Source organism: Epinephelus lanceolatus, chromosome 1, assembly GCF_041903045.1.
Source record: "Epinephelus lanceolatus isolate andai-2023 chromosome 1, ASM4190304v1, whole genome shotgun sequence".
NCBI lineage: Eukaryota > Metazoa > Chordata > Actinopteri > Perciformes > Serranidae > Epinephelus > Epinephelus lanceolatus.
The window spans coordinates 42,763,386-42,782,990 of record NC_135734.1 but is presented as its reverse complement, the minus strand read 5'-3'; the positions used below and the strand labels follow the sequence as shown (position 1 = coordinate 42,782,990).

The following is a 19,605-nucleotide window of genomic DNA, read 5'->3' as shown; positions in this document are numbered from 1 at the left end:
AGACTGGCCCAGGCCAAAAGCTTCTTTCACAGGCTGAGTGGGATTAATGATGACCAGTAAACTCACCTTTATGAGTAAAATCAGCAGAATGACCTTTTAATAAAATAATATCTGTATTTCAATCTCAGCTGATCTCGGCCATCCCTACTCACCACCTGAAGTTCCTGAAGGAGGCCGGTCATGGCATCACAAAGGAGGAGATCCACGAGGAGGAGCTGACGGAGGGCGCTGACGAGATCGACCACGCCGAGATGGAGCTGAGGAGAGGCCAGATCCTCTGGTTCAGAGGTCTGAACCGCATCCAGACACAGGTACAACCGCCGCATCAGGGCCACGACACCCGCCACAACACCACCACGTCTAACTTTAACCATAACCTTACTTTTCATTTTAAGGTTTTTATGATATCAGGTTTTGAAGGTGGTGACTCAGATATCTGTTCTGTCCTGAGAGCTGCAGAAAATACCAGTTTCCATGGTGATGGAGGAGGCTCTGCAAGAAAAAATATGACTTTTTGGACTTTTTTCATATGATTTCTTGTTTGTTTGTTGTCAGTTGTCTCACTGGTGAATTGTTATTTGAACCTGGGAAGCTGTTCAGGTAAATTTCTGATTGCTGTCAACTGCAAAGTAAACTTTAAATCAAATTCAACTGCACCCTCCTCGTCCTCGCCTTCATCTTCCCAAAATCAAAGGAACATTCACTGAACCAGAGGGAGGTAGAAAAAAAAAGTATTTCATCGAGACAGTGAGGAGCGACTTGACTCACTTCAAACATCTCTGACAGTTTTTAAGAGCTGCACATTCAAACACCAGTTAGCAGTGAGAAGCTAGTTTAGATAATTAGCTTGAATCAAGGCAGAAACACAGTGTCTTGGCTAAATTATACTGAAGCGGCACTTTTTTTTCCTCTTGTTATTGCACACTGAAAAAGTGGCAGATATTATGGTTTCTGCAGATTACAGTTACCACCAACTCTACTGTTCTAGAAAAACTCATGAGGTTAAAGTAACAACTAATCTGTGATCCTCAGATGTAATTCAGAAATTTAAAAGGTGCAAATCACTAAAATGAAGTTCATTACTTTCTCATGGGGTAACCACTGAGTCCTGAGATATCGTTTTTAATTTAGGAAAAGATGTGATGTACTGAGGCAGCATGAGGAGACATTTAAATAAAAAAAAAAAGAAGAAGTTCTCTTATTGCTGCTAGTGAGGACCTGCATATTTTCTCATAAAGCACACAGTGATAAGGGAAATATTTATCTTGATTAATGAAGTTAGTTTGAAAGCAATATTATCCTAGAATTAGTATTTTTTGCAATTTGGCACGCCAACAGTTTCAGAGTGATACATCACTGTTGTAAATACAGGGTTACAAACTGTGTGTTCTGTCCTGGCGTAAAGGGAAAACAACAAACCTGCCAGCCTCAAGTGGCCATTGGAGGAACTGCAGTTTTTGGCACGTCAGTGTTGGCTTCATTTTCAGCCCCGGAGTTTGCCACTTGCTTATTTATGAAGGATTGCACATGTGCATTTGTTGACAAGCTAAAGGATTTAGAGGCAGTAAAAATGACATCAGAAGCTAAAGAACCATGTTGACTGACAGGGTCGGGAAAAATTACAGGATTTTACACAAATACGACTCTGTATAGTTTTATTTATTGTGACATGGGAGATGAAAACTAATGTAAGATGGAAAAAGAACAATTTCAAAAAGTTTTAGTTTCGAGCATTTTCAGCTCATATACATAGTTTGCTTAGAGTTTAAATATAAATTTTTGGCGATAAGTAAGATTTGCAGTCTTTCATGAATAACATTCGCAGGGATGTACACTCTGCTGTTGGATCGTTGTTTTCCTGTTAGCTGTGAGACAGGTCACTACAGCTTACATAAGGACAGAATTAACAGTTTGCACCCTGCATTAGTTTGAGCAGTTACAGAGTATAATTCATGCATCGCTAACAGTGTATGAGGTTTGCATTTTTATTTTGTCAGTGTCCTCTTTGGTCACATCACGAGCTAACTCAGCTAACGTTAGCTTCTTCTTCCAACTTTATTCGGACAATTATACAACAAGTTTACATCACTTTGTGTGTTCAACTTCAGTCTACAGTTACAAACACACCAGGCGGACTAAAGGTTGTAATACAAAAAAGATAAAACCAAGCTAGCTTTTTGTAGCTAGCTGCTAATTTGTGTCGTAAAGCGAGATTTATACATCTTTGTTTAAGCGACACCACGCTCTATAGACGTGTACCCTGAACTGTACCCTGAGGTGCCCCTCCCCAGAATTATAACTACACCTTGTGGCGACACAGATCTTCTGTTTATTTTCGTGAGCTGAAAACCAATTATGTCAGTGGAAACAAATCTTTTATTTACCTTTATTTCACAGATTAGAAACAATAAACTGTGAAGACATTAAAGCCCCCACAGAATAACATTTTAAGTCCTGTGTGATTTATCCTGGCTTAATATTAGCAGAGAAAGTTAGCTAACCACAATGCTAATTTATACAATGTAAAATGTCATAGGTTTGAGCTAATAACGTTAGCATGTTGTATGTGTGGGGCAAACGTGGCTAGGAAAGGCAAGTGTTTTGTCTGTGAACCTTGCGAGTTACAGTGGAGCAGAAACTTGTACTTGTGTTAAGTAATGTCCCTATTAAGCCATGTTTTATGGGTGTTTTGAATCAAACTTTACAACAAAACCCATCAGCAACTAGTGCTTTGGTAGTGTAAACATATAGCAACACAGGCACACAACTGCTTAAGTATAAATGCTCATAGCCGCCAAGGCCACTTGTGTAGGCTATGGCGCAGGCTCTACATAGAGCCTACGCACAACTATAAATCAGCCTGAAAGCGTTAATCCCTGGAGATCCGACCTGCTCACCTGTGTTACATTGTGCAAGAACAGGCATTCAGGGTGCAAAGTGGGAATGAATGAGCCACCATTTTCCACATCACAGGTCACTATACTATCTAAATAATGTCAAAGCTGCTATTTTAAGGTTTATAAAAAAGTTGCATAATGTTGCGTAAGGTGTAAAGAGCAGCATGACAGTACAGGATGTTTCCATAGTCAAGCAGAGACATGAAGGTTGACTGCACAATAGTTTTCCTGTCCGCAAGAGGAAAAAAACATACATAAATCTCTATACATAAACCACACTGAGCAGCTGATAAAATGTCTCCACTCAGAGTTTATGTAACCCGAAACCAGAGGCTGAGGGAGAATGAAAACTTGATGCATCTTAAATGTATTTTTATTAGAGGTTAATACTTGAGTGTGGATTCATTTAGCTGAACTCCAAAGGAAACGCTGTATGTTCACCTTGTATATTTGTTGCTCAGATCAGACTCTGAAAGGGAGCCTATAAACTCTTTCATCATATTTAAAATCCGGTTCAGACGAGCAGTTTGCATCGCCTCTCTCCTCCACATATAACATGTTCAGCCAAGTGTTTGTGTTATATTAAAGCACAGTGCAGTGTGTGGAGGTTAAACTGGAGATATTTCACACACACACACACTCACACTGCACTTGTTGTCCAGTTAATTTCACACTCTGCTGCAGAGCTTCAGTACAGAAATTAAAGACGGCATCCAGCGTGGGACAAAAAGCTTATTGGATATTTTTATTCTCAGTCAGTTGGTGTTGGAGGTAAACAGCAGCACCTTCACAGCGCCGTCTTCCCCTGTGACTCATCTCACAGTCTGGGACTCTGCTCTGTGTGTGTGTGTGTGTTAAATCCTCCTCCTACAGGATACATCTACACTCACTGAGTGTTAGCATGTCCACAGGCAGTCCTATTCAGTCCCTATGGGGTTCATTAGCCTCGATGCTAACACCCACCTACAGTAGCAGCAGCCAACGCTCTGCTCCCACACACACACACACACACACACATACACACACACAGTCAGTCAGTCAGGGAGGTCAGGTGTTTTCTAACTTATAGTTATTGTCGCCGCAGGATAAACACATCTGAAATAATAACTGATCTCTTTTCTGCTTTGTCCTCTTTGAGTTTTTCTGTTTGACCTCTGAAAAAGTCTGAGACTCAAACTCACAGACTTTTTTCTGTTCTAAATGTCTCTTCTCCAGGAAGAACCAACCGTATCTTAACAGTAAACATATCTGTCTGCAAACGTGTTCATATATTTCATAAAGAGGCTTTAATCAATATTTTTTAACACCTAGAAAGAGGTCGCTCGTAGGGATAAACCTACAGAGAATTATCACCTGAATCTGCAGCTCCCCTTGACTTTATGGAGCTTTATAGTGAGTTTTAGCTCATTGTTGCCCATAAATTTAGTTTCGTTCAAACCAAAACTACTTGGTTAGGGTTAGAAAAAGATTGTGTTTTCCATTAAAATAACTACTCTACGTTACGTAAGGAATAAAAGTACATCATAAAGTGACATAAGTACTTCACGTAACATGTCGCAAGTGTATAAATGATGCAACTACGAAAAGTTGAGAGAAGTCCATGTTGACTTTAAGTGTCACACGGGACATGAACAGCGGTCTCAGGGGTGAAAGTCCGCTTTTGTTAAATCTTTGTCGCCACGATCCCTGCTAACACAGAATTTTGCGCTCTTTATACTATCTTTGGGATCGTAAAATTAACCAGTGTCCATTGCGTTACGTTGTTGAACCAGAGGATTTGTGTGCTCACCATGACAAAGGAACTAAATTGACTTTCCATTGGCACTATTTCTGTGGTGCTAGTATTTCAACACAATATCTGCCACCATGTACTGTGATGTTCAGAGAATGTGGACATTTTACATATTTCTGTGAAACCAAGTTGCTCTCACTGTTCTCATAGCGTTGTTTTTAGTGAAAACGCTCTAAAAACCCACTGAGCACTGTCTGTTCAGCACATAACAGCATATAGACACAGTTAGAGACTAGCTGGTGAACAGAGTGGAGCATTTAGCAGCTAATTAGACAGATATAGAGCCCAAAAACAAGCTAAAGGAGAGTAAATACTGGACTAGCATTCATCAGGTGGACACTAACACGACTGCAAATGAATGATCATGTTGTTCTGTAATGGCTGGATGTCTGAAATAAGCAACTGTTTGCTAACAAGTTCATAATATCAACTTAAAAGGTGACTTGTTTCCGGTGTCCATGTGGATGAAAAACATCAGTTATTGCAGGTTTGACAGCTGAGGTTCAAAGTTCATTCTTGGCCTGGAAACAGAAGTTGAGAGAACAATGTGGCTGTCCAGAAAGGGCTCAGAAAAACATGGAAATTTAAACATCTGCAGTTCAGTGACGACTTGGCAACGCCACCTGCTGATTCATGTGATATGATCAGACGCTCCCAAATGGACGGAAAGGTGCAGAGTCGCAGGTGGAAACACTGATTCTGATGTGCAGTGTAAAAAATAACTCTCACCTGGCCTTCGTGAAGCCGCAGGGCGTCGTGACAGAAGGAGGTGATACGAGGAGGAACGGAAATACAGCTCCTCTGTCCCTTTACCATCAGACACACTGTAAAGGAAAGAGGAAGCTCTCTACATGTCTGTGTATCTGTAATATCAGTCTGTCATCCTCCTGGGATGGGAGGATGAGGGGATGGAGGGGGAGGCAACGAAAGGCTGCAAGCTAATTAGGTTCTTATCTCTCCACGCTCCTCTTCCTGTCCTCCTCCTCTCTAATCCTGGTGGGCAGCGTTGTGCCGCTCAACGCCTCGACAGTCAAACACAGTGGGGGAATAATTGGTACAAGCAGCACCTCGCTGCCGAAACTTTATCAGTCATCCAGAGTGACACATTTTCTCCTCTTTTTCTCCTCTCAAAGTGCTTTCAGCCTGATTCAAAAGCTCTTTATTCATTGTTGCATTTCTTCCTTCATCCCTTCGGTCTAACGGAGCTTCTTCTGGATTTCACATTTTGTCTTTCACTAACTAAATTACAGCTCTTTCTCTCTTTATGCCTCTCAGTGTTTCCTCCTCTTCTCACTCCTGATCTCCCCCTTGTCCACTTCTTGTCTTTGTCTCGTTTCCTTCTGTCTCTGTGCCCACTTCATGAGAGTATCTTTCTGCTGCAGAACAGATGTGTGTACTGTAGTTATCCCACGGGAAGATCGGTTACTACCTCTTCCGTCTGTCCGGTTTGTGCTGCACTGTAAACAGGCAATATGATAACCAACTTTCAAAACCCAAACTGTCTAACTGCTCCTTTTAAACCTCTCTGTAACCTCTCCAGAAGTCTTTCCTTCCCACTTGTTTCCTCTCTTCCTGTCTCCTCTGCCCTGTCTCCTTGCTCTGTCTCTTTGCTATCTAACACTGTGTTGTGGCTGTCCTTCCTTCAGATGGATGTGGTCTATACCTTCCAGACGGGCCAGGCGGCGGTGCCCGGTGCCCTGCGCCGCCAGCCGTCTGTCGTCAGCCAGCACAATGACTCCACTGCCGCCAAAACTCTCTCTAGCCCCACCCACGTAGGGCTTAGCACCTCCTCCTCTCTCACCAACTCAGCCGGGGCCCCGCCCCCTGCTGCTGCTGCTTCCTCCTCCACTGCAGGCAGTGAGTCTGTGCCCGGAGGCCAGCTAACACCACGCTTCACCCTGCTTGACTCTGTTTTTTCTCTGTTTGAACTGCATGAATGCTGCATGACTCACCAACACTAAAACTGTTTCTGTCAGTCTGTCAGGTGTCTGCATGTCCCGAACTAATGTGAAATACCTGAATTATTTTTATAAGTAACTGACTGGTTGTTTAGAGTAAATAGTGTAGTTAAAAAGTGTAGTTAGCATGTGATAACCGCCATAAGTGAACAAAATAACTGAAAGAAATTGAGCTGGTTGTTTTGTAATAACTGTTGACTACAGTTTGACTTTGGGGAGTGATGAAACGACTACTGAGCCATAAAGATATTGAATCAGGTTTAGTATTTCATTGCTCCATTGCTTCTTCTTAAAGGTCAAGTGGATGTAGTGCCATCTAGTGGTGAGGTTGCATATTTCAACCAACTGAACCCACGCGCTAAGCTTGTAGAAGACCTACAGTGGCCGACTTAAAAACGAGAATGGCCCTACTAGAGCCAGCGTTTGGTTTGTCCATTTTGGGCTAGAACAACATGGCAGCCAAACAAAACGATTCTTATTTTCAGGTGATTATAAACTAACAAAAACATAATACATCCAATTTTTTATTCAATATATCCTGTAAATCTTAAACTCTGGAGCTAGGGAAACTAGGGATGCATGATCATAGCAGCCTGTATTGGCTTTAAAATAAATAAAATAATCGGGTTCGGCCAACATGCTTTCTCTTATTTTCCGCAATAGATGAATATCACATACATTGAGAAGTATTCTGTTTAATGCCTCCATCTGCTGGTGGGACATCACGATAAGAGTATGCATGCATAATATGATAATGCCACTGCAGAAGAGACTTGATGATCACTAAAATTAGGTAGGGAAAAATGTGGATATATCAATATCGGTTTCGGTTGTTGGCCAAATAAGTTGTTATATATCAGCATATCAGATATTGGCAAAAAATCCAATATTGTGCATTCCTATTCAAAACCATATTTTTTGTTATTCTTTTAATTAAGTAATTTGAAGGTCAAAAGACATTTATTAGTATTTTTCTCTAATGGGAGCACACTCACACTGAGCCAAGACGATATTTAAAACTCATCCGCTGACAAAATAGCAACAAATATATCACTACTTTTTCATTAAATAGTGGATGGTACCCCTAACAAAGCTCCACTAATCTCAGTGTCCACTAAATTATATTGTCTACAATAAAAGCCTCCCAAGTTTTCCTGTGGACAGATTTTAATGTGAAGCAGCAACAGCGTGAAAATGCTCAGTTTGCATCCGCAGTAATTTAAACAGAAAATAAATCTCTGAAACAGCTGCAGAAAGCAATAACAGAGCAATAAGACCCAAAGAGAGTCAGTCGGAAGATACAAAAGTACTTAGAGCTGAAAAGAGCAAAATATTTAAAGGAATAGTTCCACATTTTGAGAGAAACACTTTGCGTAAGTGAGATGAAACGATGGATATCAGTAAAAGAAATTATGTATTTGCAAGCCATTTTTAAAGATTCACATCTTCAGTAGGAGTCAGTGAGCCTCAGCTGAGAGCCACAGTCAGAGTAGGGAGGTACTGAGAGACACACTAACACATGGGTTTTCCTCTTTGGTCTGAAAACCATCTATAAGCTTTAAAAGTTAACCTGCAGACAACCCGATCACCTGATCTGTGTTTCCGTTTCCACACTGTGCTACCTACTTCACCTCCTTCTGCTGTAGCTTTTCTTCCATCCTAATCTCCTTCTCCTCCTTTTTTTAAATACCTTTCATCATTTCCCTCTCAGCCTGCTGCTGCTCCTCCTCCTGCATGTTATGGAGATTTAGACTCTTGAACATGCGTCTGTTAACCCTGACGTGACTTGCTGGCTGACGAGTCGATGACAGATCACAACTGTTGGCCGACGAGAAGGGAAAGAAGCTGTGAATCGCTCTGATTTGTGAGGGGGGGGGGAATCCTGCTCTATTTTCTTTGTTGTTTTTCTTCTTCTTCTCTGAGGCGACAGCCTGGGCACTAAGATAATTTTATGGGTTAATCCTGAGCAGGGTTAAATCTGTCAGGCTCAGCAAGTCTCTCATGGTTTAACAGCCAAGAGCTTTTTAACTTGTGAGCTTTGTGTGTGTGTGTGTGTGATGGTGTGATGGTTGTGTGTGCGATGGTTGCATGTATGCTCTAAGCTGCAGTGCTCAGCCTGCAGCTCTCCCGTGGTTCAGTAATAGAGAGCTTTGAACTGCAGGGTTATTAATTATGATGAAGAGTGTCTGCTGGTGCGTATAAATCAGTGTGATCAGCTGCAGCCTCTGTGGATTCATGACAGAGGAAACGACTTAAGGCAGAGAGAAGAGAGCAGCTGGAGGACAAAATGATTCTGGCTCTGAATGTGATTATAAATACTTAACAGTGTGCATGTGTTTGTTGTTTTTCCCAAGTGTGTGTGTTGTTTACTGGGCCCGGGTATTGTTTGAAATTTTTCTGTACGAGTGCTGACACCATCAGGACTGAATTACTGGTTGCCAAAGTGGGCCTCAGACCTCCAGGGGCTGCAAATGTCACAGTTTTCCTGCATGTCAGTTGGTTTTTGGTATTTATACATATTTATTTGTGCATCAAAATTTGATTAATTGCAAATGTGTGAGTGAATTTCCATAGCAGCTGCACACTGAAGTTTAAATATTGTACAGTAGTATTCAAACTTGTGGCCCAGCTGTACGAGAACCTTGTCTGAATTAGGGTTTCATGCCAGGGAACGAGATTCCTGGGAACACATGTCCAAAATATTTCCCATCTCCTGTGGAATAGTTTAACAGGAATCCATGAAAAGTAGTTGTGTTCTAGGCATAAACCAAATAGGCTAATAGGTACAAAATATACGTATCACTACAGAAATAAGTAAGTCCTTTACGTTCTTATGTGTGGATGTGATTATTAACACAATGTCTGCCACTAGCTTTGCGTGGAAATCTTTCAAAAGATTGAAGAGCTTGAATGAAGAGCTGAATAGAGTGCTGCAGGAAGGAGTATTAAAACCCAGAAAATAGTTAGCATGTTTGCACTTTTGCACCCTCTTTTCAGAGGGTTTTTGGTTAAAGGCCTGAAATACGGCTGGCGGTTAACACAAGCTAGAGAGACTTTTACATTTTGTTCTGTGACATAAAATACGTCAGTAAATACCCCACTCATGAATTTTAAGCCTTTACATGTCTTTATAAAGATGGTTGCTAACAAGTGGCTAAATGAGACTACAGAGGTTGTTGGAGAAATTAAATGTCATCACACTAAACAATAGGGCTGTGCAATTAATGAAAATATTATAAAAGTCACAATATGGCCAGGAAATCACAGGGGCGGCAATTTTTTGAGTGTGTCACAACATATGAATAATAACAAATGAAGCATTGTGGTGCGACAGGGATGTCCCCAACCCACAAATCATGTTCCAGCCGTAAGGGAACATGTTTGTTTGGTACAGACCCCAGCAAAAAATCACAGCATTATCATTTTAGGATTTTTTTTTCAGTGAAAGTGAAATTCAAAAATTAGCATTCCAAAAAAATTACAAATTATATTGCAATCACACCATCTGTCAATGTAATTGCATTTTTTATTGTGCAGCAAATGTAACTTTGTGGCACTTTGAGCACCACAACCATTAATTTGGAGACAAGGCAGACATCTCTACGGCCGATATCTCCAACACCCTGTGACTCACACCAAAACAATCTAGACTGATAAATAGCACTACAGGTGACAGGAAAAATATGTGGTTTTGATTTGGGGGCTGAACTGTCCCTTTAATCAGGAACTCTGTGATCAGAGAAAAATTTTTACCTGTACCAAAAAAAAGTGCTGCACCTCAGGGTCTGGCCTTTGTGTTTGTCACTGCATTAGGAGGACCTGGTTCTATAGTCACAGTGTGAGGACTCATGTCCCCTGTGAGGACAGAGGAGTTCATCCTCACATACTGAACTTTTATTGGAACAGGTTCAGGAAAGACAAATGTAAGGTCACACATGTTCTCACAAGAATGTGTCAATAGGCTGTCCACCCTCTATTTTATTTTATTTTATTTATCCTTTATTTAACTAGGTGAGTCCCATTGAGATTGACATCTCTAAAAACAGGATGGACAGGATGTACACATCCTTTAGTCGGGGTGTGTATTTCCTGGTTTGGGTCCCTTGTCTGATGAAGATAAATCTCAGTCCTCTGCAGCTCCCATAAACAAACTTTGTGTTAACAGTTTGGGGAAAGTCCTCTCCTGTTGCAACATCAGAATATCTACTGTGCACAAAACTGGCTCTGTAAAGAAATGGTGTTCCCAGTTTGGTCTGCTCAGAGCTCTGACCTCAACCCCATCCAAAACCTTTAGGATGAACTGGAATGCCGACTGTGAGCCAGACCTGATCAGCAGACATCAGTGTTGAACCTCAGTAATGCTCGTGTGGCTGAATGGAAGAAAATTCCTGCAGCCAGGTTCAAAATCTTGTTTAAATCCTCAAACCAGAAGAACAGAGACAGCCTCAGATTATCAGATCATGGTTTTGGAATAATATCTCAGATTCTGACTTTAACGGTGTTAAATATTTTGGGATATAAGTTGGTCAGTGTATCTGACTCCTGTGTGTGTGTGGTCCACACTTCTCCAAAGGTCTGTTTGAGGGTTATGACTTGAGCCCTTTTTACAGAGATCTTGCTATAGGGCCGCTACGAAGTCCTCTCTTCATGCCACCCTTGCATTTTTTCACAGAACCAAATGGCGGCTATGTCATGCTGCTCCCGTATGTGATTTTAGATAGCATGCCAGCATTGTGGAATCAAAAGAGACATGACGGGCATGACATGTTACTCTGCTCGGAGGGTAAGGAGCTTGCAGACCTCAGTGTTGTCCCGATTTGCAGACATTTTCAGTTGCTGTTCTTCTTCTTTGAGTTAGCCACTAGCTGCTACCAGGTACTTTTGAAATCTCCTGCGGTAGGTTGCATGCATAACACGTCATCATAATATCACACCCGAGCTGTCCATGATTCCATCCTGCTGGCTGTCCCGTTGATACAGACATCGTTTTGGCACTGTTAATACCTTTGTTCCCAGCTCAGAGGTGATACAACTCTGTCTCCCCATTCTGCGATTGTACCTCTTATACAGAATGGTGCAGCGGCATAACCGCATAATATTCCTGCCTTGACCAGGTAGTATAATAGCGGCTTTGGTTTTAAGATTCAGGTTAGATTTAGGTTTAGGTTAGAGACAACTGGCATCCAAAGAGGGTCAGATAATGCGCTGGCAACAAGTTTATCATAGATTAAGTCATGATGGAATCAGTGACGGCCTTAAAGGTACAGAAGATCATGAAAATAAAAATAAAAACGGTAGTTTAGTAAACTATGAAGAGGATAGAGATATTTTGTTCATCTAAATACTGATGTAAATCATTAAGTCAGAGGCCACCTATGAAAAATGATCTGTTGGGGTTAGGCATTTAGTTGTGATGGTTAACATTAGGGTAAGGGGTTTGGGAATGCATCATGTCAACGAGAGTGTGTGTGGTTGTGTGTTTTTGTTTTGCACCCGTTGTGATTTGATGCTTTTCCACATTCGGCCGCCTGTTGAATTTTTTTGTTGCAGTTTGTCTTTCTGCACTCAGCTGTTTTTTTTTTTATCTTTTGTGTTGATGTTTTGTAAAATTTAGTTTTTAGTTCTGCCACCATGTTCTTCTCCAGCCGACCTCCGTTTCATTTGTTAATGTTGTGTTGTGTGGTTTTGCATCCCCCTGCCCAGATTCAGAACACAACCACCATGTGTCCCATCGCTGCCTGCGTCACATCATACCTCATAACAATTTTTCTCTGTTGATATGCTCTGACATTTGTTTCCTTTCTTTGTTTCAGATTAAGGTGGTGAACGCATTCCGTAGCTCCCTGTACGCGGGGCTGGAGAGCCCAGAGTCCCGTAGCTCCATCCACAGCTTCATGGCCCATCCTGAGTTCGTCCCCCAGTCCGAGGAGGAGGCTCGTATCCCCACCATCGAGGAGAATGGAGACGAGATCGACCCCCTTCCCAGCGCCTCCTCTGGGGCGGGGGGAGGAGGAGAGCCACCCAGCACCTTCCCCCAGAGCTGCGAGTCATCCATCTGAGCTCCTCCTCCTTCTCCACCTCCTCCTCCTCCTCCCTCCTCTTTATCAGCATCATCTGTCATCCCACCAACTGAACTGTCGCACTGAGGAGGGAAGTCACTCTGCATCCCCTCATCCTGCACACACACATGCTTCACGTCATCGTCACCCCCCTCAGTCATTCCTGCCACGTTGTGTTTTTCATACTGACTGTGGCGTCGTTCTGCCTGTAAGTTTGTCCCTCCACCACCACCACCACCACACACGTGTATCAGTAGAGGGTGGAGTCCAGAGTCTCCACTGTGGAAGGCCTGTCTTTGTCCATTAATGTATATTTTTTACTTGATGCTCTTTTTTTTTTTTTTTTTTTTTTTGAAAAGCTTTTAAACTATGTTGGGTTCAATCTTTGCGGGACTTGCAGCAGCATGTCGTGTTCTGTACTTGCTTCATTCCTGCATAACGCTCTCTCAAAAACGGCACAGAACTTTTCAAAGAGTGCAGTGATTCTCATGTACATACGCTTCCCGCTCCTCTACACAGCTAACAGCCAGGTTTGGTGATCAGAAGATTTTTAGGCAAATGCAAAAATGTAACCTTGTATTTTGTTTGTTTGTTTTTAAAACCTCTAAAGAATGTTAATTGAAGGCTGATTCAAACTCCTGAGAATGTCTTGTGACTGCAACACGACAGTCGTCAAGGTTCAGCTGTTAAAAAAATGTTCTTCCCTTTATCGTGTCTGTATGCGTTGGTTTTTCTTTAGCAGCTGTGTTGCATGTGGAAGGACAGAATGTTTACTCTTCAACAAATAATCCAACATGGCGGCGTCCAGAGAGAGCTCGCTCTCTGCTCAGTGGGGGTCCAACCTCATCTCATCCAGTCAGGGTTCTGGTTCTCTCTGCCCCCCTAAAGTACGTCCACATTGTCGATAGGAAACAGGAGTGTGGTTCATGTTTCCCCTCCAGTAGGATGCATGTTATGTTTCATTCGTGTTGTCGCATGATAATTTAGGAATGAATATTTGAGATTCTGTTTAGACAACCACATATGTGTTAGTCTGCAGCAGCGTCTGTTTACGGTTCCACTAACTTCCTGTCTGTAGGACTGAACTTCCTGTTACCACAACAGACTCATCAGTAATCATGCAAAGGAAACAGCATCAGTGCAGTTCAGGCCCTGAGATACCCCTCTGAACTACAGTGGGTGTCTTAATAATCTGCGTACAGGCCGTGTGGCCCTAAATCTTGTTCCTTGTGAATGTGATCTACCCGCACACACTCGTGCAGGGTTGCAAAGGGCTGGAACACATCCCAGCTCACATTGGGCAAAAGGCGGGTACTCCCCAGTTGGCCAGCGGTGCCTTTCTTGCTGTTTCACAGCAGAGGTAGCGCTGATAAAATTAGCCACAGCATACACCGAAGGGCTTGATTGCCAACAACAAGAAAGGACACAGCCTTGCCTGAAACCTTGAATCTTTGTGCTGCCCCTGCACTCGTCCTCTGCAGCGTCACTGACTCACCGTGTGGTCAGAACCAGTCCACTCCGGCTCTCCTTTCATTTTAACAACACGTGCACAGAGCTCAATGTTGGTTTCGGCTCATTTATGTGAACAATAAACAGAAACGAGAACACTTCAGAGATGATGTTATCATTCATTCCCCATCATGCTATTAAATGTCAACTTTTCTTGCGTTCTTATCTCCTTCCTCCCCCTTGAAAGACTCATGTTAGATAAGACCCGCCCTCTTGATGTATTGCAACCAATCAGAAATGACAGCCTGTGACCATGACACTGTGAGGAGACCCCCGCTAGACACTGCCCCACTGTGCCGTCCTCGCAGATGACCAAATGTATGTCAGGTGGACTGTCGACAGCCAACCTGAAAGTGTAAATTGGATTGGGAATGACCAAACATTAAGTTCACATCTTTCAGGTTTGGACTTTCCAAACTGGACACAACTGCCACAGGATGACAAGTATTCATGTCTATGTCCATTTTTTTAAATTTAGATCTGGGTTGCAGTGGCACCAGACTAAAGTTACAATGCCTGTTCAAGGCAGGAATGTCATGCCATTTTTCGTCTCCCTGATCTGCATGATACGCACAACAGCAGAATGGGGTGGCAGCAGAGGTTGTAACAGCGTAGAATCTACATCTGTGGAAAAGGGAGAGCCAGCAGGGCGGGACAGGTGTGACATTTTGCCAACATGTTATGTGTGCAACCCACTGCCGGGAGATTAAAGCAGCTTGCAGCAGTTAGCAGCTAACTCAAAGAAGAAGAATAGCGACCAAAAATGTCCACAAACAGGGCAGACAATGAGGTCAAGGAGCTCCTTATCTTCAAGAGGATGAGATCAGCAAATGAGCGGCAAATGATTATTAATTCCTATGTTATTGTTTATTGAGTGCTGCCCTGTGTTACATGTCATGCCCATCACGTCTCTTTTGCTTCTGGAACACCAACATACTATCTCAAATCACACACTGGGATGGCATTATACCTGCCTCATTTTGTTCTGATAAAAAAATTCAAACTGTTGTAATGGGGGGTCTTTGTTGCGGTCGTACCGCCGAATCTCTGTGGAAAAAGGGCTTAAGAAAGGTCGCCCCAGCTTATCTCGTCTTCTCCCCAGACACATCCTCAAGCTCTTCCTGGTGGCGGCCCAGGTGTTCCCAGGGCCGATCCGATGTATAATCCCTGCAGTGTGTTCTGGGTCTGTCAGTAGGCATTCTGATAGGATGGTAAACCATTTCAGCCGATGTCTTTTAAGCCAGAGCTCATGACCACAGACGAGGGTTTGAACGCCGATTGAAAGCCTTTTTCTCTCGGTTCGCAGAACGACTCTAGTATCAATGAGTCTGCTTTGGATTACAGTACAGGAAGTTCAGTTCCAGCAGACAGGAAGTTGATGGATCTCTGAACAGGGTCTGGACCGTCTGTCTGTGTTTAAGACAAATCTTAGTACCACTTCTGATGTTTTCATTCCCTCGTTTGAAACTAAATCAGCCGTCAGTGACATCACACGACCGGCAGCAGAGGAGGTGTTTGATTTTCATCACCTCTCTCCGTTCTGCTGTGTTTCGATTGACAGGCGTCAGTGTGGCGGCCATGCTGAGGTTCACAGGAGACTAATGATGTCACCAGTCAACCTGTAGACTTAAATCCTCTGTGTGTCCCCGCTGCCGCTCAGTACTTCCTGCCCACCGCTGTCCGCAGATTACTGTCTTAAAAGAAGAAGGAATCATCTTCCAATCAGAAGCAGCGATGCGTGTAATCCCCTCTTAGTCTGACTAGCAGCCATCAACCTATCTATGAACTAGGACACGTTATTGAAGTAATGTGCTACTACTGCCATATTTCCAACTTTTTGTCATGACTAGGTTCTTCCTCTCCCCACTGATGAGCTTTTTCTATGTAACTCAGAGCCATATTTTATAGGTTGTCTGTATTGTTTTTTATCTCATTGTTATCGAGGTTTCCTTTGGACTTTCTCACCCCTTGACCCCACCCCCAACCTCGACCCCGACCCCCATCCTCCCCCTTACTCCCCTGGCCCTTTACTCCAAACACGACCAAAAAGCAAGGAGAAAATCTTCAGTCGTCACTGCCTAACCAAGTTTAAAGGACCTCTACAATGTTTACATGAAAAGCAAGTGGGTGGCAGTTCGCCTGCGCTTCTCTCATCCGACCACTTCCCTTTCATTCCCTTGCTTTCCTGAATCTTAGAGTTACTATTTAACTAAATGGGGAATCTTTCTTGCATGGTTTTCATATAAAATTCAATGTTTTGCTCATTTTTTACAATTCTTCTGTATTTTTATATTAAGTACTTTTTAATATTTTGGAGATATATGAATATATATGTATAGGCTGAAGAGTTTGGTGACAGTACAGTACATGAATGAGATGAATCTAACGTGGACTCTGTCTTTTTACAGCTCTCTAAATATTTATGCCACGTGTGTCGTCTTGGTCACCTGATGTTAGGGCTCAGAAACCTGCAGTGACTTGTTTACTTCCTGTCGGCCGTTCAATTGGAATCTCAACAGTCGAGTCTCATCAGCCCCCCTTTTACATGAGTATATTCACTTTATCTAAGATGTTGTGACACACTACACGCTATGTGATTTCGCAGTTATCCAACTCCATTAGAGTTCAGCCAATGCAACGTGAATACAGCTAACTGTATCAAACATTAAATGGGAGTGTATAATTATTTATCCAACCTCTGGGTTTCTTTGTTTCTGTACTTTGAAGCTACTATGACTGATTTCTTTGAATGAGTGGACTGATGCTGTTTTCCAACTGACTGGTGTCGGAGCTGACGACTTTAAAGAGGATCACAGCTGTGTCCCGCTTCAGGTTTTGCCTCCTTTGAAGGGGGCGTGGCCTATGACAGCGTGTCTCATCCAAAACTAGCTGCAACCCCCTAATACGGACCAAAACTTGAGAACGTATCCTAAGGACCAAAGCAGAGCCGGCCCGAATCATAGAACAAACCAATGAGTCGCTTTGAGCCCCCGTGCCCCGAGGTCTTTGAAGTGGACCCATGGGGAAAAAAACTATCTAAACCCAACATGCATCTTTTTTTCTTTTATTTTTTTACTTAAAATATCTTAGTCCCATAGGAAGTCTATGGCCTCTGATCCAAAAGGGGACTCAAGGTCAGTTAGACCGCCCAAAGATGAATTGACCCGCTCCAAATCGTGATCTGAGACCTGGATAATACACTAAGACCCTACACGACCCAGTTAGACTAAATATGATTTGAACCAGCTTGACATTGTGTCAGGTCCCAGTTGCCAGAAACCGATTGGACCCATTAAAACCAAAGGTTCCCAAACAAATCTGTCTTTGAGTCTCTCTGTTAATGTCATTTCAGTATTGAAGGATATGTCCATCCATTGTTACCAGTCATTTAGAGCAATGGTTGTCAAACTAACTTCTTTTAAGTTTCGGGTTTCCATGACAAAATCATGGAGTGTTTTCAAATTTGATATTTGCACGTACCACAAAGACTTTTCGAACACTTTTTGTACTTTTTAAATTTTTCTTTCATAAATTGTAGTTGCTGTACATGTTTGCGTACTGGGGGGTGAGGGGACCGTTTAATAACGACTAAGGCCCCAAAAAGGCTCGGGCCGGCCCTGGACCACATGTGTCGTCTAAATTCAGGCCAAAGAAGGAGAGGACGCCGCATTTTTTTTATTTGGTTGTGAAATTCACACATTTAAGGAGGCATAGCCTGTGACGGGACACAGCTGCACCTGTAGATTTCATCGCCATTTTATACAACTAACAAACTTCAGAAACATTTCCCAGGAAGAGAGCAGGACTGTTAAAGCGCTCGTGACATCACTTCCTCTTCCTGCCGTGCGTCCGTTGGCTATGAACGAGACGCACCTTTCCAAACGATGACGTGTTTTCCTCTTTGTTTTTGTTCAACTGCTGAATCTGACAGAACACCTGTACAATGTAAATATTGTCATATAAGTGAATGAAGCATACCTGCTGTCTGTGTCGGTGACAGGAAATGGGAGAGGGGGCAATCAGCCAATCATCACCCAGCAAAGCTTTAAGGATGCTCTGCCAAAGTCGTTTTCTCTGTTTCTTTTCGTCTTCTGCACAAGTTTGTTTTTAGAAAGTTTGCAGTCACATGACCCCTCCCTCCCTCCTCCCACCCCCGTCCCTCCCTGCTGCCTGGATAAGATTGTCCCTCTGCTTTTGCCACGGCCTCTCTGTGGCTGTGGCGGTCGTCTGTTGGACTGGTTGGACTGGTTGCCCTCACATCTCATGCCAGGTGCACCGTGCAGCCCCGCCATCAGAGACGCTCCAGACCTGTTTGTGCTTCTGGTTTTTCCGAGACTCAGCAGCAGACTGAAAATATTCACCTGATTTTAGTTCTCTGAAGGTTCTTTTTTTTTTTTGTTTTCGGAGTTCAGAAGATCTCAGTTTTCCAATAGGACTTCTGTATGGAAAAGGAACTCGCTTCTTAATCCAGTCATTGTTCATTTTGACTGCTTCCTCTTCAGAGCACTGCCTTTTCTCAGAACAGCTTCCTGTTGTCGGATCTTAAGGAATTCTTTGGAGAACCTTCACGTCCACTTCAGCATTCACAAACAAAAAAATGGTTCAAACGAACTGGAATATCACAGTTGGAAAAGTCATAACCACTCAACATATATACCTGTATATTTATATATTATCTCTATATATTTATATCTAGTACATATATGTGTGTGTATATATATATATATATTAGATATAAGTACGTAGAAATATATATATGTATATGGTTTCTCAGTTGAACTTTATTGCAAAAAAGACTGAAAAAGATTTGTTTTCTGTAATTACTATGATACACAGTAATAGGCGTTGGTGTTATTTTTGTATAAACATAATATCATCTATGTGGCATGCATGACATATATACAAAATTTGGTGGTTTAAAGCAATATGTCCAACCTGGTGCGATTGGTTCTGTCGTGTTCTGTGTAGCCTAAAGCCACTCCGTGCGAAAAGAGATAAAAAAAAAAAAAATCAACAAAAAAAACAAAAAGAGAAACTGCATTTGGATAAAAGTAACTGTTCAGTATATGTGTTCAATGTTCTGTGTTCTGCATGTTTTAGTATGGAATGAAACATCCCAAAATGTTGACTTGTTTTTACCAAATGAATCTCGAATACACGCCCCAAACACATGCAGCATTACACAGAGACAAACACACACACACACTCATGTATTTGCACTGTGAGGTGAAACACACTGAGGAAATTAAAACTGTGTGACTTCTGATGGATGGATTGATGAAAGATTAAGATTCTTCTTTTCTTTTTCTTTTTTTGTTCCCATCGTCTCATTTTTATCCAGAAACAAAATAACTTAGCAGATCTGTCCGACCGCCCACCTCTCACCTGTT

General features: G+C 42.4%; 1 protein-coding gene across 5 annotated transcripts in view; it reads left to right on the top strand.

Annotated features, from left to right (window-relative positions):
- LOC117256551 (plasma membrane calcium-transporting ATPase 1-like) overlaps positions 1 to 16,197 on the top strand; it is a 145,344-nt gene extending 129,147 nt beyond the window's left edge. For 2 of the 5 annotated variants that reach the window (XM_033626034.2, XM_033626032.2), the window contains 3 exons: positions 129 to 311; positions 6,336 to 6,546; positions 12,461 to 12,858. In XM_033626034.2, coding sequence (XP_033481925.1) covers positions 129 to 311; positions 6,336 to 6,546; positions 12,461 to 12,465 — 399 coding nt within the window. In that variant the 3' untranslated portion in view covers positions 12,466 to 12,858. Of the gene's footprint in view, positions 1 to 128; positions 312 to 6,335; positions 6,547 to 12,460 lie in introns of all 5 variants that reach the window. The other 3 variants (XM_033626033.2, XM_033626028.2, XM_078170773.1) reach the window with 2 other exon arrangements.
- Positions 16,198 to 19,605: the final 3,408 nt, after the last annotated feature.